The sequence below is a fragment of the Athene noctua genome, chromosome 27, assembly GCF_965140245.1.
Source record: "Athene noctua chromosome 27, bAthNoc1.hap1.1, whole genome shotgun sequence".
Lineage (NCBI taxonomy): Eukaryota > Metazoa > Chordata > Aves > Strigiformes > Strigidae > Athene > Athene noctua.
In genome coordinates, this window is record NC_134063.1 from 6,288,277 (window position 1) to 6,315,485 (window position 27,209).

General features: G+C 63.2%; 5 protein-coding genes across 9 annotated transcripts; 3 read left to right on the forward strand and 2 right to left on the reverse strand.

Annotated features, from left to right (window-relative positions):
* Positions 1-510: 510 nt before the first annotated feature.
* FKBP8 (FKBP prolyl isomerase 8) lies at positions 511-7,931 on the reverse strand. 3 transcript variants are annotated; one of them, XM_074927730.1, is made up of 9 exons: positions 7,802-7,931; positions 6,302-6,601; positions 5,960-6,129; positions 5,692-5,780; positions 5,182-5,399; positions 4,935-5,107; positions 4,743-4,820; positions 1,965-2,102; positions 511-1,421 (listed from the first exon to the last, which is right to left on the reverse strand). In XM_074927730.1, exons 2-9 carry the CDS (start codon positions 6,585-6,587, stop codon positions 1,335-1,337), a joined length of 1,239 nt encoding a protein of 412 aa, XP_074783831.1. In that variant the 5' UTR covers positions 6,588-6,601; positions 7,802-7,931; the 3' UTR covers positions 511-1,334. The 3 variants fall into 3 exon arrangements, with proteins under 3 accessions (XP_074783831.1, XP_074783830.1, XP_074783829.1); XM_074927729.1 differs by lacking the exon at positions 7,802-7,931 and adding an exon at positions 6,957-7,124; XM_074927728.1 differs by lacking the exon at positions 7,802-7,931 and having other exon boundaries at positions 6,302-6,867.
* On the forward strand, positions 6,032-11,030 carry UBA52 (ubiquitin A-52 residue ribosomal protein fusion product 1). Of its 2 annotated transcripts, none has more exons than XM_074927737.1 (5): positions 6,032-6,055; positions 10,248-10,350; positions 10,434-10,520; positions 10,649-10,751; positions 10,861-11,030. In XM_074927737.1, exons 2-5 carry the CDS (start codon positions 10,248-10,250, stop codon positions 10,952-10,954), a joined length of 387 nt encoding a protein of 128 aa, XP_074783838.1. In that variant the 5' UTR covers positions 6,032-6,055; the 3' UTR covers positions 10,955-11,030. The 2 variants fall into 2 exon arrangements, with proteins under 2 accessions (XP_074783838.1, XP_074783837.1); XM_074927736.1 differs by lacking the exon at positions 6,032-6,055 and adding an exon at positions 9,948-10,029 and having other exon boundaries at positions 10,231-10,350.
* KXD1 (KxDL motif containing 1) lies at positions 7,180-9,385 on the forward strand. Its single transcript, XM_074927733.1, has 5 exons — positions 7,180-7,349; positions 7,680-7,780; positions 7,876-8,028; positions 8,518-8,564; positions 8,934-9,385. Exons 2-5 carry the CDS (start codon positions 7,686-7,688, stop codon positions 9,167-9,169), a joined length of 531 nt encoding a protein of 176 aa, XP_074783834.1. The 5' UTR covers positions 7,180-7,349; positions 7,680-7,685; the 3' UTR covers positions 9,170-9,385.
* A 159-nt stretch (positions 11,031-11,189) lies between the features above and the next one.
* On the forward strand, positions 11,190-14,195 carry REX1BD (required for excision 1-B domain containing). Its single transcript, XM_074927734.1, has 6 exons — positions 11,190-11,249; positions 11,802-11,884; positions 12,384-12,588; positions 12,707-12,795; positions 13,060-13,641; positions 14,075-14,195. The coding sequence occupies exons 1-5, from the start codon at positions 11,247-11,249 to the stop codon at positions 13,130-13,132; spliced, it is 453 nt and encodes a 150-aa protein (XP_074783835.1). The 5' UTR covers positions 11,190-11,246; the 3' UTR covers positions 13,133-13,641; positions 14,075-14,195.
* Positions 14,196-14,302: 107 nt separating this feature from the next.
* CRLF1 (cytokine receptor like factor 1) lies at positions 14,303-22,371 on the reverse strand. Of its 2 annotated transcripts, none has more exons than XM_074927731.1 (8): positions 22,183-22,371; positions 17,111-17,389; positions 16,327-16,456; positions 15,771-15,940; positions 15,310-15,467; positions 15,044-15,212; positions 14,568-14,746; positions 14,303-14,414 (listed from the first exon to the last, which is right to left on the reverse strand). In XM_074927731.1, exons 1-8 carry the CDS (start codon positions 22,265-22,267, stop codon positions 14,391-14,393), a joined length of 1,194 nt encoding a protein of 397 aa, XP_074783832.1. In that variant the 5' UTR covers positions 22,268-22,371; the 3' UTR covers positions 14,303-14,390. The 2 variants fall into 2 exon arrangements, with proteins under 2 accessions (XP_074783832.1, XP_074783833.1); XM_074927732.1 differs by having other exon boundaries at positions 14,564-14,746.
* Between the last annotated feature and the right edge of the window lie 4,838 nt (positions 22,372-27,209).

A 27,209-nucleotide genomic window follows, 5' to 3' on the forward strand; every position in this document is an offset into this window, starting at 1 on the left:
TCGCCGGCCGTCTTGCTGAATTGGGTGACTGAGGAAAAGGAGGCGGGGATATGCAAACGAGAGCCGCGGGGCATGCTGGGGAGGGTGGTTTGGTGCAGCCCTCCAGCGCTGGAGGAGCCCGGGGGAGGGGGCGGCATCCCCCGGCCATAACCCCGCGGGCACGGCCTGGGGGACCCGGGCGTCCCCCCCGGGTAGGGCCCGGAGGCCTCAGGTTCCCTTCTGAGCCCCGGCAGGGCCCGGGGGCGCACCACGGCGCGGTTCCGGGCTCCCCGGGCCTCCCCCAGCCGAGCATCCCTTGCCTCGGAGGTTGCTCCCTCCTGCCTCGGCTGCGGCAGAGCTGGGGGGGGTGTCTGTAAATATCCCCTCTTTGCCCCCCAAATTAAACAGCCGCCCCCGGCCTCTGCTGCAACCATGGATGTGGTGCATGAGAGGGGGGGGCACAGAGTTGAGAGGAGCATCCCTGGCTCGCCCCGGCTCTCGCCGGCAATGAAGAGGCTCAGGGCGTGAAGGAATTGTCCTTTATTTGGGAAGTTCACAGTCGGTTTGGGGCGGGAGGACACTGCTACAACCCCCCCTGCCATGATCAGAGCTGGGACTGGGGCAACGGATGGCCCCGGGTTGGAGAGAGCTGCAGGGCAAAGGGGGACCCCAAGAGCTTGGACCTACAAGAGACAGCCTGGAGAGGAGGTCTCCAGCACAACCCTCCCACCGCGGGTTTCTTTGGCTTTCTTTGGACATTGCACGCTCCCAGGAAGCGCCGAGGAGGGGAGCGGGTGCCTGCGGGAGGGCTGAGCCGCCGGCAGCCCCCCCAGGACACGGGAGAATCTCGCTGGATGTACCCCGTGGTACATCTGCACTGCTTCCCTTCCCAGAGCCGGGTCCAGCCGTAGAAACCGCCATGCCCATTCCTACCCACGCAGCTTCCTTCCTTCCAGGGGCCTCCCCCTGCCCATCCCACCGTGTTGGCAGGACCACGATGCCTGCTGGGGGTCACCAGGCTGGGGACAGCGACGGCATACCGGTGTGCAGGAGCTCCTGCTTCCCCCCCCAACACGCTCGGGGCTGGGGGCTGAGCCCCTGATTGCTGGGAGGGTGCTCGGGGGGTCTCTGCTCTGCCTGCGGCTCCATCCCTGCAGCCGCAACCACATCTGCGCCGGGAGGGATATGGGGGGACGGCGGGAGGGGGATCCGGCACCTCCAGCGGAGAAAGCATCTGTGTTTCTGCAACTGCGAGTCCGTGGGGAGGGGTCGGCGAGCCCCAGGGAAGCCCCTTGGCAGGAGAGAGGCACATCCCGGCGCAGGTCCTGTGCCACGGGGCCGCCCCGTCACCATCCTTAGTTCCTTGCCGCGATGACCACGGACAAGGCCACGCCGCCGAGCGCGATGGCTGTTGCCCCGAAGAGCCACTTCCACGGGATGGACTGAGGAGGAGAGAGCAGCGAGGTGATGGGATGCACGGGGTGTGCCACGAGCTGTGCGGCCCTGCCTGCGCTGGCACGGGGCCACGGGGCAGCACCGAGCTCCCAACACTCAGCCGAGATAACGCAGCCCAAAAAGGCAAGTGCTGCGTCGGCTCTGGCCGGCACGTCCGCAGGGACAGCGTGTGCCGCCGGCAGCCCAGCTGACCGTGCTTTCCACCGGCGCAGCCAGCGGGCTCCCGAGTGCAGCAGCTGGGAGCAAAGTCCAGACCCTCCAGCTGGCATCGCCGGGATCCAGCGGACAGAGCCAGGAGCGCAGCCGCAGCTCTTGGTGTTTTCCTGGCAAAACTGCTGGAGCGTGAGCCCCCAGCTCCCACCCGTGGGTCACGTCAGCATCCCCCCCTGCTCAGGGGCACAATTGTGTCGACCCCCAGGGACCTGAGGGACACTAACACCCCCCCTGTGCCCAGCCCAGCGCTTCCCACCCCTTAGGGTGACCCTCACCCGCTCTGCCACCCCCCACAAAAGGTCAGCCCCAGCCCTTACCCAGGGCAGTTTGTCTTTGCATTTCCCCGGCGCGCCGGCGGCGCTGGGATTCCCGAGCATCTTCCTGTACATCTCCGTCTCCACGTTCTTCTGGTCCGCGTGCTTCTTCACCAGCTTGGAGAGCTCAGCGTGGATGGTCTGGGGAGGAGAGAGCGGCGCTGTGGTTATCAGCCCTGCACCATCCCTGCGGTGCAGGGGAGGGGACAGCCACCGCAGTGCCACCGACGCCACATCTGATCACCCCAGGGCCCTGCAAGAGCTTCGTGGAACAGCTCAGAAGCAGCTGGGTGGGGGATGATGCCCCCACCCGTCCACTCCTCCCCTGCACTGAGGGGCTGGCACCAGGCTGGCATCGGACACCCAGGCTGGGTGCCCCACAGGTCTGGGTGCCCCCCCTGTCCTTTTTGGCCACCCACACTGTTCCCAGCCTGGCAGCAGGGAGCAGAGCCCAGGGCTGATGCCAAACATTGGGAAAAGGATTTTATCCTTTAACCAAGAAGGAAAAGTGTCTGCCTTGGGGACAGACGTGCCCGAGCTCTCCCACTTTTCTGTCTGGAAGCAGCCTGGGAAAGCGGGCTTAAACTCAGCCCAGTCTAGAGCAGGATTGCAGCGAGACCCAGCAGCATGTCGGTACCTGCCCGGCTGTGCCAAGCGGCAGCGACGGCTGGGGCTGAGCGACCGCCGCAGGAGAAAGCTCTGCATCCCGCACGGAGCTCGCGGGCTCCCAAGAAAGCAGCACAAGGCACGGTGGAGCCCAGCACGGCACCGCCAGCCATTCCCTGAGCTGGTGGTGGCAGGGAGGACTGCGCGGTGGCCACGGTGGCGCAGCCGCCCAGTGCGGTGGCCATGCTGTGCCCTCTGCTGGGGACGCCATGCTCCGGGTGGCTCCGACAGCTCCCTGAAACACTGGCACTGGTGACCCACACTAGCTCTGGTGTCCCATGCTGGCACCAGCGACCCACACCAGTACCAGTGATCCACACTGGCTCTGGCAACCCACACCAGCTCTGGTGACCCACGCTGATAACCCACACCAGCTCCAGTGACACATGCCAGGTCTGGTGACCCACACTGGTGACCCATGCTGGCACCAGAGACCCACGTAGGCTCTGGTGACCCACACTGGTGACCCACATCGGCACTGGTGAGCCCCGCTGGCAACCCATGCCAGTTCCGGTGATCCACACTGTCACCGGAGACCCATGCCAGCACCAGTGACCCACACTGTTGATGCATGCCAGCTCTGGTGACCCACAGTAGCACCAGAGACCCACAGTGGCTTCGGTGACCCATGCCAGCACCAGCAACCTGCACTGGTGACCCACACCAGCACCAGAGACCCACACGAGCTCCAGTGACCCACACTAGCACCAGAGACCCACGCCACCTCGCCCAGAGACCAGCCAGGGCTTCACCAGACCACAGCACACTCAGCACCGCTCCCTTGAACATGACACTCGGGATGTCTGGGGGGTGGGCACCCCCGAGGGCTGGCACATCGGTGTAGGACAAACATTGGCATCCCCCCCACTCCCCGAAGGTGCGTTTCCAAGGGGTCAGGAGAAGGGAGCCCAGCAGCTCACGCTCTGTAACAGCTGAAAGGTGCCGACAGCCCCAGAGAAGCAGGTTTCCTCATCTGAGGCAGCTGGAGCCGAGCATTTCTCGAGTCTGTTTTCACCACCGGCAGCTGTAGCCCGTGACTCACCGATGCGTGTTTAACGCTGCCGTCTGGAGCGGCACGGCCACTTCCCCGGGAGTCCCGGCCGCCAGCCGGAGAGGCCAGTAATTTGCTGTACTTGTGGTTTCACTGGTAACGTCACTGCCGGGCATTTTGATTTTTCACCCCTCTCCAATTAAAAGCTTCGTGTGAATGGGCTGGTGAGCAGCAGCCCTGCCAACAGTGACGTGGGGGAGATGCACAGGGGGAAGGTCGCTTGTGCTCTCGCTCACCACGGCTGCCCACCTGAACCTCGCCAGGAAGCAAAGGGTTTGAGACCCTGCTCACCCTTCCCTGGGGGTGATCTCAGACCACGAACTCTGTGGGTGCTGCGGGACCACCGAGCACCCGCTTTCACAGTGGCCCATCCTACCCGGGACCTTCAGGCACCAGATCACAATGGTCCGGTGAAGCTTCCAGAAAAGAAGCAAATAAAACAACAGACCCAGCCGAGGACCAAACCCCCCGCCTCAACCCCAGCTCGCTCCTGCTGCGGCCATTTCCTCATACTAGTTTTTAATTTTTCTTGAGGCTCTGCTCCTGCAGCTGATCATTAACTGACAGGAAATTCCTGACCCAGAGCTCGCCCTGGCCAGGGCGCTGGACCGAGGTCTGGGCTGCTCCTGCCGCCCAGTGAATCACGCTCCGAGCTGCTGAGCGAGTCGCCAGGGACTCGGCTCTGCTCCACTTCCTGTAGCCACGGCACGAGCCGCTGGAGCCACCCGGGGAAGGTGGAGTGGCCAGGACTGTACACACAGGGATAGGCTGGCAGGGAGTCCCGTCACCACCAGGACCAAAGGGCAAAGAGAGAGTCTCGCAATGTGGAGATAAGGGACCTGCCAGCCCAGCCAGGCTCGGGCGTTGCACCACAGGGTGCATCACCCCACAGCTGCCCAGGCCCTGGGGGCTGTTTCCAGCCTCCCTTCACGGAGGAAGCTGGGAACAGCTACAGGTGGCTTCATCCTTCCGCAGGGGACACGGAGGTGTGCAGGGGCATGGGAAGAGGAGAGCGTCCTGCACTCAGACCGGCAGGATGGCCGGTGGCACGCACAGCAGCCTACCTTGTTTGAAGGCTCCAGCTTCAACGCTGCCTTTAAGATGGGGATGGCCTCTCTGTATTCGCCCTGCTGAGCCAGGACCTGGAGGGCAAGATACAGTTTGAGCAGGACCTCTCCTGAGGTCTGTCCCTTGGTCCTGCCTTCCGTCACGCCGCGGAGAAGGGATGGCAGCACCTGCCACACGCCCAGCCTCACCTTGCCCTTTCGGAAGAGAGCCTTGATGTTCCCTGGCTGGTGCTCCAGGACGAGGTTACAGGACTTCAGGGCCGCCTCGTAATGGTCCAATTTAAGCTGAGAGGCTGCCAGGTTATTGAGACATTTCACCTTCACGTCCAGCAGCTCAGTCTCCTCATCCGGACTGAAGTCAACTGCAAAGACCCCAAACCCAAGTTATAGCAGGAAGGGAGCCCCGGCAGCCCTCACCCGGGGTGGCAGCAGGTACCTTTTGAGCTGGAGCCGATGATCTTGAGGGCAATGTCATAGGAATTGATGGCCAGCACGTAATCTGCCTGCTGGTAGAAGAAGTTGCCACGCTCCCGCTTGCGGTTGGCCAGCTCTATCTTCTCCTTCCCGCTGAGCAGCTCCAAGTCCGGCGCGTCCTGAGCCGCCAGCAGCTCCACCTCCAGCGTGAGGGCTGCGTTGGGTGGGACGTCGGGGCTCCTGCACAGAGAAGGGCACAAAGCTGTGGCACCGCTGCCACCTCTGCCACTCCCACCAGCCACTGGGCCATGTAGATTCAGCACCAGAAATCAGAGCCACGGAAGCTCCCTAGGACAGGGCACGATGTAGATCATTCCCCCCGAGACAGGACACATTGCTGTTCCCTGCACATAGCGAGCGAGCTGGGTCTCCCTGTCTGTGGAAGCTGTGGCTTGCTGGCTGGGCTGTCACCGGGAGAGCACGGACAGCTTTCACAGCCTGTTTGGGGCCATCCCGAGGCCTCCCCGCTCACCTGCCCTGAGCGCCATAGCAGTACTTCGCATCTGACACGATCAAAGCTGTCTCCCCCATTTCCAGGAGCTGCACACACAGGTCCAGAGCCTACAGGGAACAACACCGCAGGGAGGGAGCATGAGCGAGGGCAGAGGGGTCGCTTCCAACCCGCAAACGGGGACATCACTGTCCCCAAACCCTCCCCACGCCCCCCAAGGCAAGGTCTTGCTCCGCAGGGCAAAAATAAGGCAGCCATAAAGCCGGGCAAGCTTTCCCCCAGCCCTGACCTGCAAGACGTCGCAGTCCCCCAGCGTGAAGGTGAGGGCAGGGTTCTCCTCCACCACGCTGCCATCCTCCAGCGTGGCCTTCAGGCGGATGGTCACGTCCTGACCCTTGTGGGGACGCGTGTCCACCCCCTGGCCCGGCACCAGCGTCTTCTTCTTGAGCAAGCCACTCCCTGGGCCAGGAGAAGCCAGAGGCACGTCAGCCCGGGGCAGGGAGGGAAAAGCTTGGCTCCCGTCGCCCTGCTCCAACTCCTGGCCGGCCTTCACGGCGCGGGGTGTGCCGGCCAAGCCACGGGGAAGCCCGTGAGACCCCCAGGCCCAGCGCCCTCCTGCCCGGGCTCTCACCCAAAACATCAAGCCACTCCTGGGGGTCCTCAGCCGCTTCCCCCCCGCCCTGCTCGGGGGCCTGGGTGTCCTCCCGCGGCGGGGCCGGCGGCCTGCCCACATCCTCCAGCGGCGGCAGCTCGCTCAGGTCCTCTTCTTCCTCCTCCTCCTCCTCCTCCTCCTCTTCCAAGACCTCGAAATCCTCCGCCGTGTCCGGCTGAGCAGCGTCAGCCGGAGGCGACAGTTCGGTGCCGGTGCCTGCCCGGCCCGGGGAGCTGCTCCTCGGTTCCTCCCCGCTGGAGGCCATCGCGGCGGAGCGACCTGGAGCGGGGAGACAGAAACGAGGGTCGGGCCTGCGCTTACCGGGGGCGGGACGGGGACGCGACCGGCGGCCCAGACAGCGCCGGGAGCCAGGCCCGGGGCCCTCGGGGCGGGGGATGCGCCGCTCGGGCAGCGGAGACCCCGCCGGCCCCGGGGAGGGATCGGGCCCACGCGGGACAGGGGGTGTGTGGAGACGAGGCCCCGACCCGGTGCCGGTACCGGGATGGGCCGCCCCGCGCGCGCCCCCCCGCCGCCACGTGCCTTCCCCCCGCCCGCGGGGCCGCACGTCACCGCCCCCGTCACGCGCCGGGACTCCCCTTAGCAACGGCCGCCGCGCGCCCCCCGCCGCTCCCACCTGGCCCGCGAACCAGCGGCCGCCGGCCCCGCCCCCCGACGCTCCTATTGGTCCGGTACCGCCCACCGCCCTGACGCTATTGGGTGGTGAGAACGCTCGTCAGCGAAGCGCCCGACGGGGCTCGTTCGCCGCCTTAAAGGGGCCGCCGCGGGGCCATGGCGCGGGGGGTCTGTGTACCGGCCCTGGGGTGGCCCCGTGGTACCCGGGGGCGCTGCCCCGGTCCCCTCCCTCCACCAGCTGCCACTACTTCCGGCTCGGCGCCGTGACGCTCGGGCGTGCTGACGCCACGGGGTCGCGCTCAACGTGACCCCGTACCCGGAAGCGAGGTGCGGTTGCTGGTGCCGCCCCCGGTGTCGCTCCCGTCATGTGAAGCGGCGGGACGGGCTCCCCCAGGTGCGCGGGCGCTGCCGGCGGGAAGCCCCGGGGTCACCGGGAGAGGCCTAGGCTTGTGTCCCTTCCCCTCGAGGGAGCTCGGTACCGGGAGGGCGCTACCGGGGCCGGGAGACGGGGGGCGGGCAGGGGGACCTCGTTACCGGCGTCGGGTGCGTGTGGGGCTGCCCCGGGACCGGGAACAGCGGAGGGGAAGGGGTGTAGCTCCGGTAGCTCCGCAGGGCGGAGGGGACCCCATTACCAGGGGTGGGGTGGGGGGTGTCTCCGTTACCGGTCCCGGGGGCGCGGGAGGCTCCCGCCCCCCCGGCTGAGCCGGCCCCTGCGGTCCCGCAGGCCGCGATGGAGCCCACGGCCTCGCAGGTTTTCTGCGGGCGGGTGCTGGGCATGGTCAACGCCGAGGACGTCAACGCCATCATCCTGGCTCAGAAAAACATGTGAGTCCTGGGGGAACCGACCTGCGGGGACCCCAGTACCGGCACCGGGAACCTCCCGGGATCTTTGCTGAGCTCCTCCTGCTTCCTCTGCTCAGGTTAGATCGATTTGAGAAGACCAACGAGATGCTCCTCAACTTCAACAACCTCTCCAGCGTCCGCATGCAGCAGATGAACGAGCGTTTCCTCCACCACACCAAGACGCTGGTGGAAATGAAGAAGGATCTGGACAGCATCTTCCGGAGGATCCGGTGGGCAACGGGAACGGGGATGGGAACGTCGCTGCCGGTGGGGAGGGAGACGTGGAGAACGCGGGGTGGTTCCTGGAGGTCTAGGTGGGCTACAGGGGTGTTGAAGCAGGACACAAGTAGGTGATCCTGGAAGTAAAAATAGTTGGAGAGGGGAAAATATGTGGCCGAGCGATGTGTGGAGGCAGCAGGAGAGGAGCTACAGAGGCTGGAGCTTTAGGATTCCTCAGTTTTGCTCCACCCAGGATGGTCTGTGCTCCTCAGGGCAGCAGGAGGGATAAAACGTTTCGGTTACAAAACGCAGAGGAAACGCCTGATGTGCTGAGAGGGGGTGACGGGGGGGCTGGGGAGGGAGCCCCCTCACCACGGGGAACCCCCTGGGACGGGTTTAATTTGTCTGTAAACACCGGTGAGCAGAGGGACCCGACCGGCCAGCTTGGCTCTGGATCTGTCAGCTTTCCCGTGGGCTTAGCTCGTTCTCTCCCCCCCCAGGACGCTGAAAGGGAAGCTGGCGAAGCAGTACCCGGAGGCGTTCAGCAGTGAGTGATTCTTTCCAGCGCGCGGATTTTCCATTAGTTTTCTTCCTATGCGAAAAGTCCCTTTTCCTAAGAACGCGCGAGGTGGCTCTCGGGAGGCAGGAGAAGCCAACGAGACGCCCAGGCGCTGCGCTAAGAGCCTGGAGAGCTTCTTGATTATATTAAACACGGTTGAAAGAAGCTACAGATGGCTGCTAATTTACGTGGCACCGTGGTTTTTTTTTTTTATTGATTACCGCTACAAGCAGACAAAACTTAGTTAGAAATACGAAAAATGTTCTGCTGGGGCGTCTCATACCTCGTGTCGCAACGGCGGTGCCTTGTCTTGTGTGGCTGCAGCAGCAAAATTAACATTTGCATCTTCCCTTCCAGACATCCACGAATCTCCCATCCTAGAAGATGACGACGACTTCGACCCTGTCCCGAAAAGCACGACAACCACCATCGCTACCTCTGAGCAGAGCACGGAGTCCTGCGACACCAGCCCTGACATCATCTCTCCCACCATGAGTCAGGATTTTGAGGATTTATCCCAAGGCCAGTACGATTTACCGGCTGTGAACGGACAGACTCTCACAGATGAAGACACGACCAACGACCTGGACTAGGCGTGTGGGTCCTGTGCTGCCACCGCCCACCCCGGGAGAACTTTCTATCCTGTATTTATATTTGTGTGTTTCTTTTTTCGGGAAGAGGGAAGCAAAGGCTTGAGAGAAGCGATGGCCGAGTGAAGAAGGGTGCCCTTCTGCCTCTAAACTGCCACCGTAGTGTAAACCCCGTGACTCGCTTCGGGGGAAATAAGTAAAACGTGGGTTTGAAATGCCTCTTGTTTTCTCATTTGTGCGATCAGCAGAGTGGCAAAACCCCACGTCTGACGTAGATTTTGGTGCAGAAGAGCCGGTTTGGGGCACGGGTGTTTTTTCTTAAGAAACGTTGTCTTTGAGGCTCACGTGGGTGCCCATCAACGCTCCGGCTTTCCTGCGGGTCCGTCCGTGCTGCTGACGGACTCGTGCTGGCTGTCTCCCTGCGGCCGCCGTGTTTCCCTCCTGCGGGAAGAGCCTGAGCCGCGTTCCCCGCTGGTTCCCGCCTGCTCTATTATCGCACCTCAGGCCCTCTCCCACCGGCTCCTCACGGTGTCCCGGGGAGCGGCCTGGGCCCCTCGGGGCCTGCAAGGTGCTGAGGGGAGAGTGCGGGGCCGCGGGGCCTGTCCCGGGGCCGCGGGGCCTGTCCCGGGGCCGCGGGGCCTGTCCCGGGGCCGCGGGGCCTGTCCCGGGGCCGCGGGGCCTGTCCCGGGGCCGCGGGGCCTGTCCCGGGCGTGTCCCGCGGCCCCGAGGCGGGCGGGGGCCGCTCGCGCCTGCGCACTGGCGACGCCTCGGCGCAAGGGGCGGGGCGAGCGCGCGCCGGCGGTGACGTCACGACGGGCGGGTTCCGGTTCCGGTCGCCCCTTTTCTCAGCAACGAGGCGGCGGGTGCGCGCGGGGCGGCTGCGCCCCCCGGGCGGGAAGGAGGGGACGGGGGGCTCGCGGCTCGGTTGGGGGCGGGCATGGCGGCGGCGGGGCCCTGGGGGGCGGCGGGAGGGGACACACACACCCCACACCCCCCCCCCCCTCTCCAACCGGGGCCTCCTCGCTGGGCCCCGCCGGGGGTGACGCGGCCGCCGCTCTCCGCAGGCGCGATCGGTGCCAAGATGCAGATCTTCGTGAAGACGTTGACGGGCAAAACCATCACCTTGGAGGTGGAACCCAACGACACGATCGAGAACGTCAAGGCCAAGATCCAGGACAAGGAAGGTACCGGCTGGGGCCGGGGGGGCGGGCGGGCAGCGGTGGGGCCGCCCCTGCCGCTCTCCACCGCGGTGGTTTCTCTCTCGCAGGGATCCCCCCCGACCAGCAGCGCCTGATTTTCGCGGGCAAGCAGCTGGAGGATGGCCGCACCCTCGCAGACTACAACATCCAGAAAGGTACCGCGGCGGTGGGCCGCATCCCGGGCTTTATTTATTTATTATTTTATTTTTTGGGGACGGGTGGAGGATACTAGCTGCCCTCCAGCAGCTCCTGCGCTCCCCGTGACGCTTTTCTCTTGTTTCAGAGTCCACCCTGCACCTGGTGCTGCGCCTGCGGGGGGGCATCATCGAGCCCTCCCTCCGCCAGCTCGCCCAGAAATACAACTGCGACAAAATGATCTGCCGCAAGTACGTCCCCACACGTCCCCCCGAACCCCACCGCGGCGTGGGGACCCTGTTCCCGCTCCTTTTCCCCGCGGGAACGGGCTTTGGGTGATGCTTTTCCCCCCTTGCCCAGGTGCTACGCCCGCCTGCACCCCCGCGCCGTCAACTGCCGCAAGAAAAAGTGTGGGCACACCAACAACCTGCGCCCCAAGAAGAAGGTCAAGTAGAGCGGGCAGCGGCGGCCCTGCCTGTGCCCTGCTAATAAAGCATCGCAGCGCTCAAGCTGCTCCTGTTTTGTGTTGAGTTTTTTTGGTTTTTTTTTTTTTTTTTTGCCTAAATGGGTGTGGGTTTTAATAAAAGGGGGCGCGGGAGGGGAGGGGGTTGCTGGAGGAGCGGGGGGAACCGGGGTGGCGATACCCGGCGGTACCTGCAGGTGGCGGCGGAACCGCGTTCCGCGGCCGCGCTCCGCCTCCGCGCCCCGCCGGGCCTGCGCGCTCCGACGGGGACCGGGGCCGGGCCATGGTGAGCGGCGACACCGGGGCGGGGACGGGTCCCCGTGAGGGGGGGGAGACACAGAGCCGGTCCGGTTCGCGTACCGGCACCGGGGCGGTCGGTGAACGCGTGGCTGGGGGGGGGCGGCCGGTGCCCGTCTGCGTTGTGTTTACATGGGGCGGGGAGGGAAATCCGGTGCGTGAGTGCGGGGCGGAGTGGGGGGGGTCACGATACCGGTCCGGTTTGTGGACGGGGGACCCCGGTGCCCGTCTGTAACGTGTCGGGAGGGGCCGGTACCGGTCCGGTCAGTACATGCGTGGCTGGTGGGGAGTCCCGGTGCGCATCTGATTGTGTGCACATGGACGGGGGGGGGAGTCCCGGTGGCCGGGGGGTTCCCGGTGCCGGGCTCAGCCCGGGTTCCCCCACAACCAGCGCTTGGGGGCTAAGCGGGGGTGCCCGAGGCCCCGGGCCCGTTAACGGGAGCAGAGCAGCCCCGCGAGGCGGCGGGCACCGGCCCGGTGGCACCATCGTGCCAGGCCACCATCGTGCCACGCCGCCGCCACCGTCCCCTTCTCCCGGCAGACGGGCGAGGCCGTGAAGGCGTTGCTGCGGCGGCTGCTGGCGCTGCAGGGCGAGCGGGCCGAGGCGTACCGGCTCTTCGAGGAGTGAGTACCGGGCACCGATGGGGACGGGACCCGCCGGGGCGGGCAGGGGGGTCTCCGGCAAGGAACGGAATCCCCCATCCTGATTTTTTTGCGTCCTGATGGGAAGAGGCTGGCGGGGCGGAGCAGTGGCCGCCGGGGTGGCTGATGAGCTCCAGCTGGCAGAGGGACCCCCGCACCGGACACCTGTATCCCATTTTAGCATCCGACAGGAGATGATGGACTTCCCAGGCTTGCGAGCGAAAAGGAAAATAAAAAAAAAAAAACAAACCAAACCAAAAAACCCAACACCCCCCCCCCGCCCTAAAAAAAGCAGCTGCCAAGCCTGCGTGAGGGGTGAAGCTGCCTGGTCGTGGGGACTCAGCACTGCCAAATCTGCACAGGAAAACCCTCCCGGTGCTGCAGCGGGAGCTCAGCACCGGGATCGGGCGTTGCCATGCCGGTGACACGCACACCCCCCCGGTTTGGTGATGGTGGTTTCTCTCCCCCAACCTGTCCCCAGGGGCCACCGGGCGTACCTGAGCAGCGCACCCCACTATGACTTCCCCCGTTACCGGCAGCTGGTGCACGAGATCACGGTGGCCTTCAGCGGCATCTCCCGGGAGGTGCTGAGCATCGCCGGGCGGCTGCGGGACGAGCTCGCCCGCCCCGACCTGGCCCAGCACCTCGCCCGCCTCCAGGAGCGGGAGCAGGAGAAGCTGCAGCTGGTGAGTGCCAGGCTTGGGGGTTGAAGGCAGAGCCGGTAGGGGGGCGGCCCACACTGCTCCAGGGCAGAGCTGGGGCGGCTTTTGGGGTGTCCCAGCTCCCGCCGTGTCCCCCCCGCAGACGGCGCAGCTCCAGCTGGCCCGGCAGCGGGCGCAGGACCAGCCCGATGTGGACGCCCATCAGCAGGAGGTGCGGGAGCTCAAGCACAAGTAGGTGGTGGCCCCACTGCCGTCTCCCCCAGAATAGGAATCCCTTCCCCGCATTTCCCCTCCCTCCAGCCCAGTGGGGGCCCAGATGGTGCCTTCAAAAGCGCTCTGGGCCGCAGCCCCGGGGAGGGTTTGGCGATGGCACGCGGCCGCGGTCCCCTCGGCCTCCCCGGGCTGAGTGTTTCATAAACAGCGCGGGGAAGGCGAGGCGGCCCAGATAATACGCTCCATATGGGCTTTATTTATAGTTTCCATCCGCTCTCGTAGGCTAATTAAAACCATTGAGGCAATCAGCGAAATTCTCCAGGACCTCAAGTACGATTCGGAAGAAGTCGAGTGATGGGTGTCCCCGTGGGAACAGCTGGAAGGGCTGGCCGGTGGAACAGGGGCCCTGCTTGTCCCCCCCTGGCCCCCACCCTCTCCTGGTGTGGCCCCCTGGGTACCTCAACCACCCCAGCAAGGTGGGCATCTTCCCCCCAACCCCTTTTCTTGAGTGCAGGCTGGAAGGGGTGGAGAAATCTCCCTTGTGAGAAGAGGGGGAACCCCTAAATCCGAAGCATCCCTCAGCAGAGGGGTCCAGCGCGGGGCTGGTTCCTCTGCTGGTCGCGCCGGGGCTTTGCCCAAGGCAAACCACAACCCCCCCGTGCCAAGGGGCTGCCTTGCTTTGACCCCCCCCTTGAGACGGGCACTGCATTTGCTGCTGGCTGGAGCCCCACAGGCAGCAGCCCCCCCCCAAAACCACCTCTGGAAGATGAGCTGTGCCCCCAGCCCTATGACACCTCCAGTGTCCCACAAGTGCCCTTTCCATGGTCATCCAAAATAAACCTGTCCCCATCGAGCTGGCGTGAGGTGAGTGATCGAAACGGGTCGTGCCACCCTCTCCCCCTTGGCTCAGGCCCCTGGGACAGGGTGATGAGGGACACGGGTCCCCTTTGGCTGCCCGCTGCATCCCCGTCCCTCCGCGCTGCTGCCGCTCCGCTGACGCAGACCCCGGTGGGGTTTCAGAGGTTTATTGGCATTAAGCTTAAATCTGTTCCTAATTGACTGAAATGGAACCAAAATAAGGCTGGTTTGAATCAAAATTGGAGCAGGCACTGGGCAAACCCCAGCAGCCTCAAACCAGCCCGCGTGGCTCCCCGGGGATGGACCCCCCCCTCCCCTCCATGCGCTTGCACGTGGGTCCCCGGGGAGAAAACAGCCAAAATCGGTTCCCCAGGGTGGGGGGAGCTGTGCTGAGGGTGGGGGGGACACCCAGAAAGACCCCCTGCCCGTTTCATCCTAGGGTCTCCTCCAGCTGGCGGTTAAGGAGCAAAACCTCCCTCCCCCCCCCGGCTGGGCGAGGTTGGGGGGTCCCCTCGCTGCCGCGGGGCGCAAGCGGCAGGGTGGGGGGCCGCAGTCCCACGGGGCCAGCGGCACGCAAAAGGCTTCTGGAGCTGGCCCAGCCCGCCCCCCCCCATCCCATCCCCGGGGGCTGCGGGGCCGCGCTTCGCCCCGGCCGCCTTCCTGCTCCCCCCCGGCAGGGCCGGGGCGGGCGCGGGTGGTCCCGGGTGGGTGCCGGGCGCCCCGTGTCATCCTGCCGGCGCTCGGTCCCCCGGGGGCTACAACTTATCGCCGGGAAGAACCTGCGGAGAGGAGCAGAGCCCCACGTCGCCGCCGGCCGTGCGCCCCGGCATCACCCCCCAGTCCCCCAGGGGGTTGTGTGTGTGTGGGGGCAATCACACCCCCCCTCCCTGCCCCAAGCCAGGGAAAAGAAGTGTGAAAGGCTCCTTACCTACCTGGTTGCGTGTTTTGTGCGATTTCTGCAGCCACACGCGCCACTGGTCGTAGAGCTTGATGCCGAGGTTGGAGCAGCCGTAGGCGTGTTTCTTCACCCACCCGAAAAACTGCTTCAGCTCCCGCCGCAGCGTCGTGTTTTGCTCCCCCCCTTTGGGGTCACAACCCCCCGCCGCTCGCTCTGCGGGGACAAAGGGGTCAAGTGCCACCGTGGGGGGGGGGGGGGGTGGGGGGGAAGAGGGAAACGGGGGGACGTGCCTCAACCCACCCCCATCGCATAAATGATGATGGGCAAGAGGAAAACAAGCAGCTTTTTGGCTCCCAGCTGGGAAAGCTGAGCTCCAAATTGGCTCCTTTGCAAGAAATCCAGGTGCCGGGCACGGGGTGGGGAGGGGCCCCCCCGCTCCCGCATATCCTGTGTGTGCAGGGGAGAGGCAGCACCCCCCCCTGCCCCCCGAACGCTGCCGGGGGCACTCACCGCTGCGCGGGGTGGAGGCGGCCGTGGGGTTGCTCCAGTCGCTCCAGATTCCGGCTTTTTTGGAGCCGTAGATGCCGAAGGGATTACACCGCACCTGGACGAAGTAGACGGTGCCGGGGCGGAGGCCGGCCAGGCGGCACGAGGTCTGGTTGCCCACGTCGTCCACCACCTGGAGAGGCGGGGTTGGGAGGGGGGGAGAGATGGCAGCGCCGGCGGGGGGAGGCGTCCCCTCGCCCGGGGGGTGGCCGGAGGGGGATGCCACCCACCTTCCACTCCGAGCTGTCCTCCACCCGGTACTGGATCTGGTATTTGGCTTGGAAGAGGAAATCCTTGAGGGCCGGGGGCGAGCTCCAGCGCACGCTCAGCTGGTCCTCCAGGTCCCCCACCCGGCTGACGTGCACGTCCAGCGGCGGGTCCGTGGTGACTGCGGGGACAGGGCAGGGGCTGGAGCCGCGAGGGTTAAGGAGCCGCAGATGCCAAAAAAAACCCCAACCAACCCACCAACCCACCCAACCCCACAACCAAACCTCGGAGAAAACAGCCTAATTCGATTAGGAGCAATTCTGCTCACATATCGCCCATTTCCTGCTGCCCCCCCCCCCCCCCCCCCCCCCCCCACCTCCCACGGCGTGAACCCGCCACTCGCTCCCCACCTCCCCCCGACACACAACGCCCCGCCGTGAGGTCACCCTCGGCGTGGGGGTGACATCGTGCCGCCCTCGCTCACCCACGTCGAGGATGTCCAACATGACGACGTCGGAGACGGCCACCCCCAGGCGGTTGGACGCCTCCACCCAGATCTCGTAGGGCGTGAAGAGGGCCAGGTCCTTGGGGATGTGGCAGGAGTAGGGCCCGGCCGTGTGATACTCCTGGCACGTGTTGTCGCGGCCGTACCACCTGCGGGCGGGCGCTCAGTGTCGAACCGGGGACCTTCACCCATCCCCGGGAGGAAATGGGGGCCCGCGGCTCATTTATCTGCCACTCAACACCCAGAGCCTGACGCCGGAGAGGTGTTGGGTTACCGGCCCCGCAGCCGCTTCTCCTCACCCTCCTCCTCCTCTTCCTCCTCCCCGGCACGCACAGAGCGTGGCTGCCCGCCAGCGCTCGCGGCAGCCGAGACCTGAGGAAACTCATCACGCCCGGCGCCGTCCCCAGAGGGGTCTGGCCAGGAGGCATCGTGTTCCCCATTCCCCACCAACCCCTAACGCTTCAAAACACAAATCACCATTTCTTTGTTGGTTTTTTTTTTGAAGAATAATAGGAATTAAGGCAGGCAGCCCCACCTGAGCTTGTACTTGAGGGTGTAGTTGGTGTGCAGGAACGTCTCCCCTTCCGTCCCCGGCGCCCACTTGCAGGTGAGGTCCTTCATGTTTTTGGACCAGCAGGTGATGTTGACTGGTTTTTCTGGGGGTACTGGGAGAGGGGAAAAAAAAAAAAAAAAAAAAAAAAAAGGCAGAGGAGGATGAAATGGCGCAGCGGTAAAACTCAGCCCGTGGTCCCAGGGGGTGATGCCACCGTGGTCCCCAGGTTCCAGCCCCGCGGCTGCAAACGCGTCTGCTGGAAGGGTTTAAGCTCCTGCCTGCGCCCGACTCCTGCCTGCGCCCGACTCCTGCCTGCGCCCGACTCCTGCCTGCGCCCGACTCCTGCCTGCGCCCGACTCCGGAGCTGTTTTCTTTCAGCAACAACAACCAAAAAACCAAATCCAAGCTGCATTCCCAGCTAAGCCTCTGTATTCCTAGGACGTAACATCGTTCTTAAAATAGCCCGAGATAAAAATCTTACGATTATTGATTTGGACAAGCGCAGTTTTACCGAGGGTTTGCCAAAACAGCCTTTCTGCTGCGGGCTCCCGCCAGCCGGAGGCCGCGGCTGCGTGTCGGGGCACCGAGCACAAACCACGGGGAGGTGAAAACCGAGCAGCCGCCGGCAACCGCCGCAAGCTCACGGCACGTTTTAGCAAGAACCGGGGTGTTCACCCCCGCGGGGATCCCCAAATCCTCCCCCGAGACGAGCCAGCTCGGACGCCCCGGCTCGAACGCGGCACGTGCGACCGCGCCGGCGACCTACGTCCAACGTAAAGGCAGGAGCCGGCCAAGATGCCGCCGTCTCTGCTGTGACACACCAGGTTGTCCCCCGACTGCTGCTTGGAGCCGTTGAGGCGGGCGAGGGCCACGCTGAGCGTGGTGGGGCCCAGGGCGGTGTAGGAGGCGGCGGGCAGGCGCCGGCCGTTCAGCGTCCAGTACAGGTCCTCGGCTTTCAGGTGAAAGTCCGGGCTGACCGTGCACGTGGCCACCAGCGAGGAGCCGATCAGCAGCGTGGGGTCCTGGGGGGAAATCACGGCGGGGTCTGCAGCCGGAGAAACAGAGGAGGAGGGAAAAAAAAAAAAAAAATCTAAAAAAAATTGTATATTTATATATCTCTTTTATATATAGTTTGCTGTAGCTTATTTTTTATAGTGATGTGTAGTTTATATCTACTTTATATAGAGTTACGTGTAGTTTAGATCTATTTTATATAGAGTTACCTGGAGTCTATATCTATTTTATATAGAGTTACGTGTAGTTTATTTATATATAGTTACCTGGAGTCTATATCTGTTTTATATAGTTACCTGTAGGGTTGGGGTTTTTTTTAATAGTTATGTGTAGGTTATATCTATTTTATGTATATTTATGTGTCAAATATATATCTATATATTTATCTATCTATCTATCTATATATAAAACTATATATCTATTTTATATATAGTTACCAATAGTCTATTTTATATATAGTTACCCGGAGTCTGTATCTATTTTATATATACACTTACCAATAGTCTATTTTATATTTAGTTACCCAGAGTTCTAGATCTGGTTTATATAGTTACCTGTAGGTTTTTGGGGTTTTTTTTAATAGTTATGTGTAGGTTATATCTATTTTATATATATTTATGTGTAGCCTGTATCTATTTTATATATGGTTACCTGCAGTTTATTTTAGATATAGTTAGCTGTAGTCTATATCCGTTTTATATAGTTACCTGTAGTTTATTTTTTATAGTGATGTGTAGTTTATATCTATTTTATATATAGTTACGTGTAGTTTATTTTATATATAGTTACGTGTAGTTTATTTTATATATAGTTACGTGTAGTTTATTTTATATATAGTCACGTGTAGTCCGTTTCTATTTTATATGTAGTTCATATCTATTTAATGTATATATATTTAAATGCATTCTATATATTCATATTTATCTATTTTATGCCTTTGAAATCTATTTAAATATATTTTATACCTATTTTTTGTATTGTTAAATGTATATTTTTAATATACCCACGTTTATGACGGCAGAGCCCCTCGCCCCACGCTCGCCCCCCTCCGAAGCAGAGGCACACGAGGCGCCGGGCTCGGCCGCGCTCCCCCCGCGAGCCCGGGGGCTCCTCGGCGGAGCCGGGGGGGTGTGGGGGGGTTCAAGCCGGGAAGCGCCGACGGCCTTTGGGGAGCTTTGCAGCGCGAGGCTGGGGGGTCTCGGCGACGCTGTGGTTTTTCCAGGGCTGGGCGGGGGCTGGGTTGTGGCTTTGTAAATTTTTCGTGACAAAAGGATTTCAAAAGCAACTACGGAAAGTTTTGGGGGTTTTTTGGGTATTTTTTCTTTTTTTTTCTTTTTTTTTTTTTTCTCTTCTCTCCCCCCTTTTCCAACAACACCGGCCAGCAGCACCCCCCATGAGGGTTGAGACCAGCACTGACCAACCCCCCCTAATCCCAACCGCGTGCCACCAGGCTCTGCCAAACACTCGACTTGCACCTCGACACGTGGTCCCTGCGCCAGGACACCCCAAGGGCCCCCCCTCAAGGCTGGGTCCCCACTGGGGAGCCCCTCCGTGATGGGAAATCCCCCCACGCTGCTTTATTTCGAGACCCCCTCGGCCACGAGGCTTCAAAGAAAAGGCTCCCCCAACCCCGCTCCGGGGTTTTCCGTGTCCATCAGCCTTATCGGCTCCATCCGCACGCGCCGGGCTAATATCCCAAATTACCTCCCGGAAAGTGCCGCGACCTCCCCTCCCCTCCGACCTCCCTGGCCCCGATCGCCTTTCAGCACCCGCCAGCCGCTCCTACTCCCACCCCGGCACAATTAATGCTCCAAAATCCTCATTACCCTGGAGATGTCTTAATGAGCAGTGCCTCCCGTCCATCGCTCAGGGGATGCTGGTGGGGTGGGTGTAAAAGCATCCGGGTGTAAAAGCATCCGGGAGATGTTGCTGTTGGGTACCCCGGGGTACCCCGAGCATCTGGGGGTGATGGCACGGCTCCATCCCCACCCACCCCCCAAAGCAAACCCACGCTTGGGGGGGCTCAGCCCCCAACTCCTCACCGTCCAGCGAGGCCTCTGGGAAGAGCACCCCCAGCTCTGCCAAGGAGCCCACCCAGCACCGGCTCCTCCGCGAGCCGAGCGCTGAGCCGGGGCTGCTCCGGCTCCACCGATAACAGCCCCGGCACTCCGAGCCCTAATTCTCCTAAATCTTAATCTAAACAGCACCAGAAACACACACGAGTGCCATAAAACAGACACGTTTCCCGTCCTCCAAGCAGGACCCTCTGGAGGGGCCAATTATTTTTTAAAATTTTTTTTTTTTTTTCCTGCAATTTTTTTTTCCCTCCTCCAAGCAGGAGCCTCTGGAGGGGCCAATTTTATATATATATTTCTCTTTTTTTTTTTTTTCCCCTGCCATTTTTTTTTTTTCCGCCCTCTGCTCAGACACAGCGCCGAACATGTGTTTTAAAAGGGAAAAGTGTGAAGTTTTCAGATCGGAGAGGAAAGGGCCGGAGAGACACAGGCAGCCTGTGGAATGTTCAAGTCGCAACGAAAATACCTGCTTGGGGTTTTTATGGCTTTCCTATTAAAAAAAAAAAAAAAATAAAAAATGCTGATCAGGTGCTAAGTAATGCTATAAAGTAAAACCACATTTCCAAGGTGTCGGGAACGTTTATGCTTTTCTTCCGAAGGGCCGGATTTAATTTTATTTTTATATCAGCGTTTTAAGGGGCTGGGAAAGAAAAGAAAAAACCCTCCGATAAGTGTCGGAGATCACGCAGTTAAAGATTTAAGATGTGCAGGGGGTTAAGGAAAAAATAATATAAATAATTGCCCCGAAGAACAAAAGGAAATTCGGGCAGCCCTGAATTCTGCAAGAAAAATAAATTTTTGAAAATAGATATTTAGAGAATTCTTCTAAAAGCTCAAGCAACGAGGTTTGCGAGCGGAGACGGCACCCAAAAACGCTTTTTCCCTCCTTTCCACTTTTTTTTTTGGCTTTTTCTTCTCCAAGTGGCATTTCTCGTGCCCATCCCTCAGCTCGAGGAGGGATTTATAAAAAGCCCAGGCATTCCAGTGAGCACGACCGAGCTGAACCGAGGGGAAACATTCTCTCTAAAAGGAGATTTGGCTTCGCCTTTCCCCAGCGCCGCACGTCGAGGGGCCACGGGGCTGCACCGGACCCCGATGAGGGGGGGAAAAAAATGGGGGTCCCGGGGGTGTGAAACTGTCCGTGAGAAGCACCGGGGTGAGCTGAAGGCTGCGGGGTCAGCCCCGACGCGGGGGTCCGGCCGCAGCCCCGCGTTGTCCCCGGTGGGATTAACCCCTCCGGCCCCCCGGGGGGGGCACTGGGGTGGGCACCGGCTCCGCACCGAAACCCGCCTCAATCCCGAGGCTCTTCTAACGGCTCCTAAAAGGATTTTTGGAGCTTTTTTTCCTTCCCTCTTCGGCGCTTCTGCAATTCCTGCCCTAATTATCGCTCTCGGAGATTTCCCCGTTAACGACACGTTGGGGTCACGGGTAGGAGACCTGAGGGGCCGGGCCCCTGCGGTGTCACCGGGGACGGGGACAAGGAGGGGGGGGGGATTCTCGTGGTGGGACCCCTCGTCCATCGCCCTGAGAAATTCCCATCGTCGGGAGGAAGCCAAACTTCCTGCTGCGGGAACGGGCTCTCGCCTCCCCTTCGCTCGGGCCGGACGGGGAGCAACGAGGTGACGGGTGGGACGGAGGCTAATTCGGGTTTAGGGCCCTGTGGGGAAGGGAGGGGGGAGCCCTCCCGCGTGCCCGTGCCCCCCCCCAGCGACGGGGGACTCTGATCCCCACGGGGCTGAGGCCGCCCGCAGCTCAGCCCACAGGTGGCACCTCCCAGACCTGGTGGGACCCCCCCAAATGGGCATCATTTGTGAGCCCCCCCCCCCCAAGGGTTGTTTTTTTTTTTTTTTGGGGGGGGGAGAGTGGGGATTCATTGTTCTCTGTGGGGGGAGGGAGCTCCCTATTGTTCTGGGTGGGGAAAAGGGGATTCATTGTTCTCTGGGATGGGGCGGGGGGGGGCAGAGCTCTCTGGGGGGAAGGGGGGGTCCCCCCCCGTTGTTTTCAGTAGGGGGAGGGGGGTCTTAGAGACTTAGGGGGGTAGGAAGGGGGGTCATCGCTCCCGAGGGTGGGAGGGGGTCACATGGGGAAGGGGTTCGCTATTGTTCTCCGGACGGAGGACGGGGGTTTCCATTGTCCTGGGTGGGGAAGGGAGCCGCATTGTTCTCCGGGAGGGGGGGGTCTGAACGGCGGGGGGGGGGCCACAAGGAGGGACCGACCCTTCTCGAGGAGAGGGGGGGGCCCTCTTCTCCATGGGGACAAGGGGCACTCGCTGTCCCCAGGGGAGGAGGGGGGGTCCCTTGTGCTCTCAGGGATGGGGGGGGGTGTAAAAAATAAAAAGGTTCCTCTATTGTTCTCTGCAGGGAGAAGGGGGGGGGGGGGGTGTCCCGGCTGGGCTGGGGCGTCGGGGAGGGAGGGGGCTCCCGGTTGCCTGCCGGAGGGTGATGGGGGGTAGCGGCTGCTCTCGGCGAGGGGGGGTCCCCTTTCCCCTGCGACGCGCAGCCCCGAGGTGCGCCCGGCGATGCCCCCGGTGCTCCGCATCCCCGAGGGGGGAGGATGGGGACGGACACACACCCCCCCACACCCCCCCCCTTCCCCGCATGTGCCGGCACCGCCCGACCCTCCACGATCGGCTGAGACCCCCGGGGGGCTCCGCGCAGCGCCCGCCCCGGCCCCGACGGGACCCCCCCCCCCCCCGGCCTCGCCCCCCGCGCCCACCTTGCGGGAGCCGCCCGGTGGTCCCGGTACTCACAGGCGAGCGGCTCGGCGCGGAGGAGGCGGAGGCAGAGCAGGAGCAGCGGGGGGAGCAGCGGGGGGAGCAACGGCAACGGCGGCATGGCCGGCTCCGGTGCCCGTCGGTGCCCGGGGCGGCGGAGCGCACCGGCACGTCCGGGGAAGTCCCGAGCAAGTCTGAGCAACCCCCGGTTACCAAAGCCCTAAATGCCGCCCTGGCCCCGCCCCACCCGGCCCGGGCCCGCCCCCGGGGGGGCAGAAATGCACCGGCCCCGGGGCCCCGCCGTCCCGCTCCGGTACCGGCCCCGGGACCGATCGCCGACACGCGGTGCCCGCCCGGCAGCGCCCGGTGCTGCCGCGGGATGCTGCCCACCCCCCCCGGCCCCACGCCGGCCCGGGGCCGGTGTCCCGCTGCCCCCCCCGCGGTAGGTGAGTAAGAGCCGCCCCGGGGCCGCCTCCCCACGGGTGACTCACCCGCGGCCTCCACGGACCCTCCCGTGCCCCCGGGGCCGCTCCCGGCGCTGCACAGGCGGCCGGGCCGGGCCCCCCCCCGCCCCGGGGCTCCCCACCCAAAAGTGTCTTTACGAGCCCAAAATCGTGCTATTACTTTTTCTTTTCTTTTTTTTTTTTTTTTTTTTTTTGAGGGGGGGTGAAAATGGGAATATCTTCCCATGAGTCTCCACGTTTTCTATCGAACTCATCATCTCTGTTTTTTCCCCCCCCAAAAAAAAGTCCAAAAAGGTGGGAAAAAACGCCACGAGTTGCTTCGACGCGCACACACTCCCCCCAGTTTCAAGCTGCTGGGGGTCCCCAGGCACCCGGCGGTGGTGACATGTCTCCTGTTGTGCCACTGTCCCCACGGCAAAGCCGCCCGCTGGGGCATCCCACCCCCATCCCGGTGCCCCCCCCCGGGTCTCGGTGTCACCCAGAGCTTTGCAGATCCCCGGGCGGGGGGTGGTGGCCGCTGTTCCTGAGCTTTGGGGTGCGGGGTGGGGCGCAGTGGGGTGCCCCAAGAACACCCCATGCTGGGGGGTGGCCGGGTCATGTTCCCTCCCCCCCCTCCCCCCCGCAGAGGCGACACGGAGGGACCTGGTGACCTTGACCCTGAGGTTGGGAGCCCTGAGAATGTGGGAGCACCGCTGCGGCGGAGGTTTGGGGGTGACTCTGGGGCTCAGAGCTGGGGGGGGCCGTTTCCAGCCCATGGGGACATTGGCCGGTGGCTTCCCCTACCCCTTTGTTCCCTGCATCCCCTCAGCTGCGAGGACAGGGACGTGGCTCCCCGCAGGGGATGGAGCGTGGGGTGACAGCCGGGGGTGGCAGGGGACACCTGGGTGGCCCAGGGTGCCCCTCCCAAAGGGGTGACACCATGGATCAGCCCCTGCCCCATAGCACTGGGGGGGGGGGGGGGGCCGAGCCCCACACCCGTGCGGGGACGGGGAGGGGGGTGACGCTGCGTGCGAGTGGCTGCGGAGCTCCGAGGTGTTGGGCACCGGCCGAAGGGATTGCATGGATTGGAAAATAAAATAAAAAAAAAAAAAAAAAAGAGAGCGGGAGGGAGACCAAACAATGCCTTTTCCCATCGTCCTGTTTTTTTGGAAGCTTCTGAAGTGTTTTTGTTGAAATTTCCCAAAAATGTCAGGCTCCGGGAGCCACCCAGCCTGAGAAACTTCAGCCCCCAGTGTCCGCAGTCTGGCCGAGTGAATCACGGCTGCCCCGGGCGCTGGCGGCCGCCCGCGGTCCCGACCCACCGCCCGCAGCCCCCCGGGAAGCCACCCTGGGGTGGGAGCCGGCTGGGGGGGGGGAGTGAAGGAGAAATCCCCCCCCGGAGCAGGCGTGGGGAGCCGCAGCGCCTTGGCTGCCCACCTGCGCTGCCCACACGGCTCCCCCCGTCTCTGCCTTCTCCTTCCCCCCGTGGCCACCCGCAGGCAGCGATAACGTGGGAGTTTTGGGGGCTGTTTGGGGAAGCAGGGATGGGGGGGCTCCTGGGGGGGGTGACACCCATCCTGATGCCAGCAGAGGGGACACGGCCAGCTCTGGTATCATCTGAAGGGGCTTGAGGCTATGCTGGGGGTCGGGGGGGGGGACACAGTGACATCCGGAGGAGACAGGAGCGTCGATCCCACCGGTGTCACCTGGGACGTGCCCAGGGTGTCACCCCAGGCAGCTCGGGGTCCCTCCTCGAGCCGCGGCAGCATCCGGACTTGGTGCTGTGAGATGGGGACAGGGTTTGGGGACAGAGCCAGCCCTGCCGTGCCCCTGGTCCCCATGCCGGGGTGGTGTCAGGACCCGGCCGGGAGCAGCTGGGGCTGACAGAGCCGCTGTCCCCCCCGTCTGAGTCAGCACGTGCTCGGCGGGCAGATGTGGTCAGCGGGCAGACGTGGTCAGCGGGCAGACGTGGTCAGCGGGCAGATGTGGTCAGCGGGCAGATGTGGTCAGCGCTGCCCTTTGACTGTGACCTTTAAAGGGCTGCTCCCTCCTGCCCACGAGCCGCAGGCACCGGCCGGGCTCCCGCGGGTGGCCAAGAGGCAGGATCTGGCCCGGCAGCCCCCGCTGACCCCCGGACCGGGCTGTTGGCGTCAGCGCGGTGGTTCCCCGGGGGCTGACGCGGTCCGGCTGCCCCCCCCCTCCGTGGCTCCGTTCCCAGGGCCTCTTTGCCCTGTTGCGGTGCAGGATCTGGCCGTGGGGCCCAGCTCCCCAGCAGCGGGGCCCGTACAGCCTGAGCTCCCCACTCTGCCCAGGCAGGGTGTGACTCCCCCCGGACGGATCCGGGACCCCGGGGTGGCCTCGGTGACATCCCCAAACCTGAGCTGAGCATCCTCGGTGCAGCTTCCCACCAGCCATCACCTTCCTGCCAACCCTCCATCATGTGTCACGCGGGCCGGGCCCAGCAGATCTACCCCGAATTAATTTAATTACTTGATTTCCCAGCCAGAGCTCGCTCCATAAAGTCCTTGGACAGAGACAGCATCTGGCTCAAGGGCCGGGGTGTAAAAAACAAACAACAAAAAAAACCCCAAACCCCCAGAAAAAGCAGGAGGAGAGGCGCAGTGGAGCTGCCTCTGACTGCCTGCATCCTTTTAAAGTGACCTGGGGGAAAAATAAAGAGGCTAGAAATGCAAAGAATCCAGCAGTCAGAGTTTTCTTTATATTCCTCTCAGTCACATTTCCACATCCATGGGTAATTTATAACCCACTTAACCCCTTCCCTGCCACCCCCACACCCCCCCCAGGCACAACCCCTTCGCTCAAGAGCATCCTCGGAGCGGGCGGCCGCACCTTCCTGCCTCTGTTTGCTTTGGGAAGCACAAAAAAGTCCCGTGACGGAGTTTGCTGATCTCTAGAGGTGGGGAGGGGGGGAAAAAATGTGGTTGATGTCGAGGGGGGGGTGACTGAGCACAAGAGATGGGCTCTGCGGGGTTGGGATGTGGGGTGACGGGTCCCCCTGGCCATGGAGGGGGGACCGTGGGGACTCCCCGGCCAGCATGGGGGGAGCCTGCGGCTTCACAAAAAGCTCCGGGGAAAAAAAAAAAAAAAAAAAAAAAATGTAGGTCAGTAGTGATAAATGCAAAAGGCATCGAGTGTTTCTGGAGAGGGGAGGAGGGAGGGCAGTAAATATTTGCCAACTCGAATATTATGGCCTGGGAAAGGTTTTTGGTTGGTTTTTTTTTCTATGGAAAGGTGAGTGGCTGGAGCACGGGCACGGCGTGGTGGGGGCAGGTGCGGTGCCCACCGGCCGCTCAGGCCTCGCTCCCGGCGCTCGCTCCGGTGGGTTTCGGTCCCTGGGGGGGGGATGATGTGAGGGGTTTCGGGGCTCTGGCTCTGCTCACCCCCCCCCCCCCCCCCGGCCGATGGAAACCTCACCTGCAGCGCGGTGCCGTGATTTACGGTGACAGCCCCCAATCTATCCCATTTACTTGGCCATTTGTCACCGGTGCCGGACACGAGGCCGCGGGGCTGGCGGGGCTCCAGGAGGGGGAAGGGGGGAGCAGAGCCGACCCGCAGCCCCGCCAGCCCGGCCCGAGCACATTTTCTCCCGGCCCTGGTTTGATTAACAAGATGAATAAGCTGGCGGAGCGCAGCGGGGCGAGGAGAGGCCCCACTCCCTGCTCCTGGGGGGGGGGCACAGGTCTGTGTTCCCCCAGCCATCCCCGAGGGGATGTGGCCACCCCCACCCCTCCCTCCCCTGCCCCAGGGTGTGGAGCACCCCTCAAACCTGAGCTGGGACTGGGAGACCCCCCCTTCCCCGTGCCAGGGTCCTGCCATGTGTTCCCCATTAGGGCTGGAGGTGAGCGAAGCCCCCAGCCCTCCTCCTCCTCCTCCTCCTCCTCCTCCTCCGCCCCCCCGGGCCCGCTTTGGGGTGCTGCCATAAATAAGGCCAGCGGGGAGGGCAGCGGCGAGGCAGCGCGCGGGGCCAAGCCTGAGCCTTTTATGTCTTTTAAACCCTGGGAAATCAAAGCTGTAAATCTGGGGTGTCAGGGAGAGCCCAGCGCCCTGGCCGGGAAGGGGCCCCACGGAGCCAGGGTGCAGGTGGGGTGCATGAAGGTGACTTGGGGAGGCCCCAAGGGCCACGGGGGGTGACGTGGCAGGGTCTAACGCTGGCAGGGGACGAGGGGTTTGTCCCCTCCTTGGGGGGATGGTCCCTGTGGGGGTGCTGGCCCGGGGGGAAGCGAGACTCCGGTGCTGCTGCAGCCCCATCCCACTGCACCCCTGTCTCTGGGTGCCCCCAGTGCCAGTGTGCCAGTGTGCCCCTCAGTCCCCCCCCAGTCACTCTGCTCTCCCCAGTGCTGCTGGTGTCAGTGGGGCTCCCCCCATCCCTCTGCATCCCCCAGAGTCCTGCTGTGCCCCTTTGATCCCTGCACATCCCCTCAGCCCCCTGCATCCCCCAGTGTCCCCCCACAGCCCCCAGTGACCCCCTGCATCCCCCAGTGTCCCCCCACAGCCCCCAGTATCCCCCCGCATTCCCCAGTGTCCCCCCCATATCACCCAGTGTCACCCTGCATCCCCCAGTGTCCCCCCACAGCCCCCAGTATCCCCCCGCATCCCCCA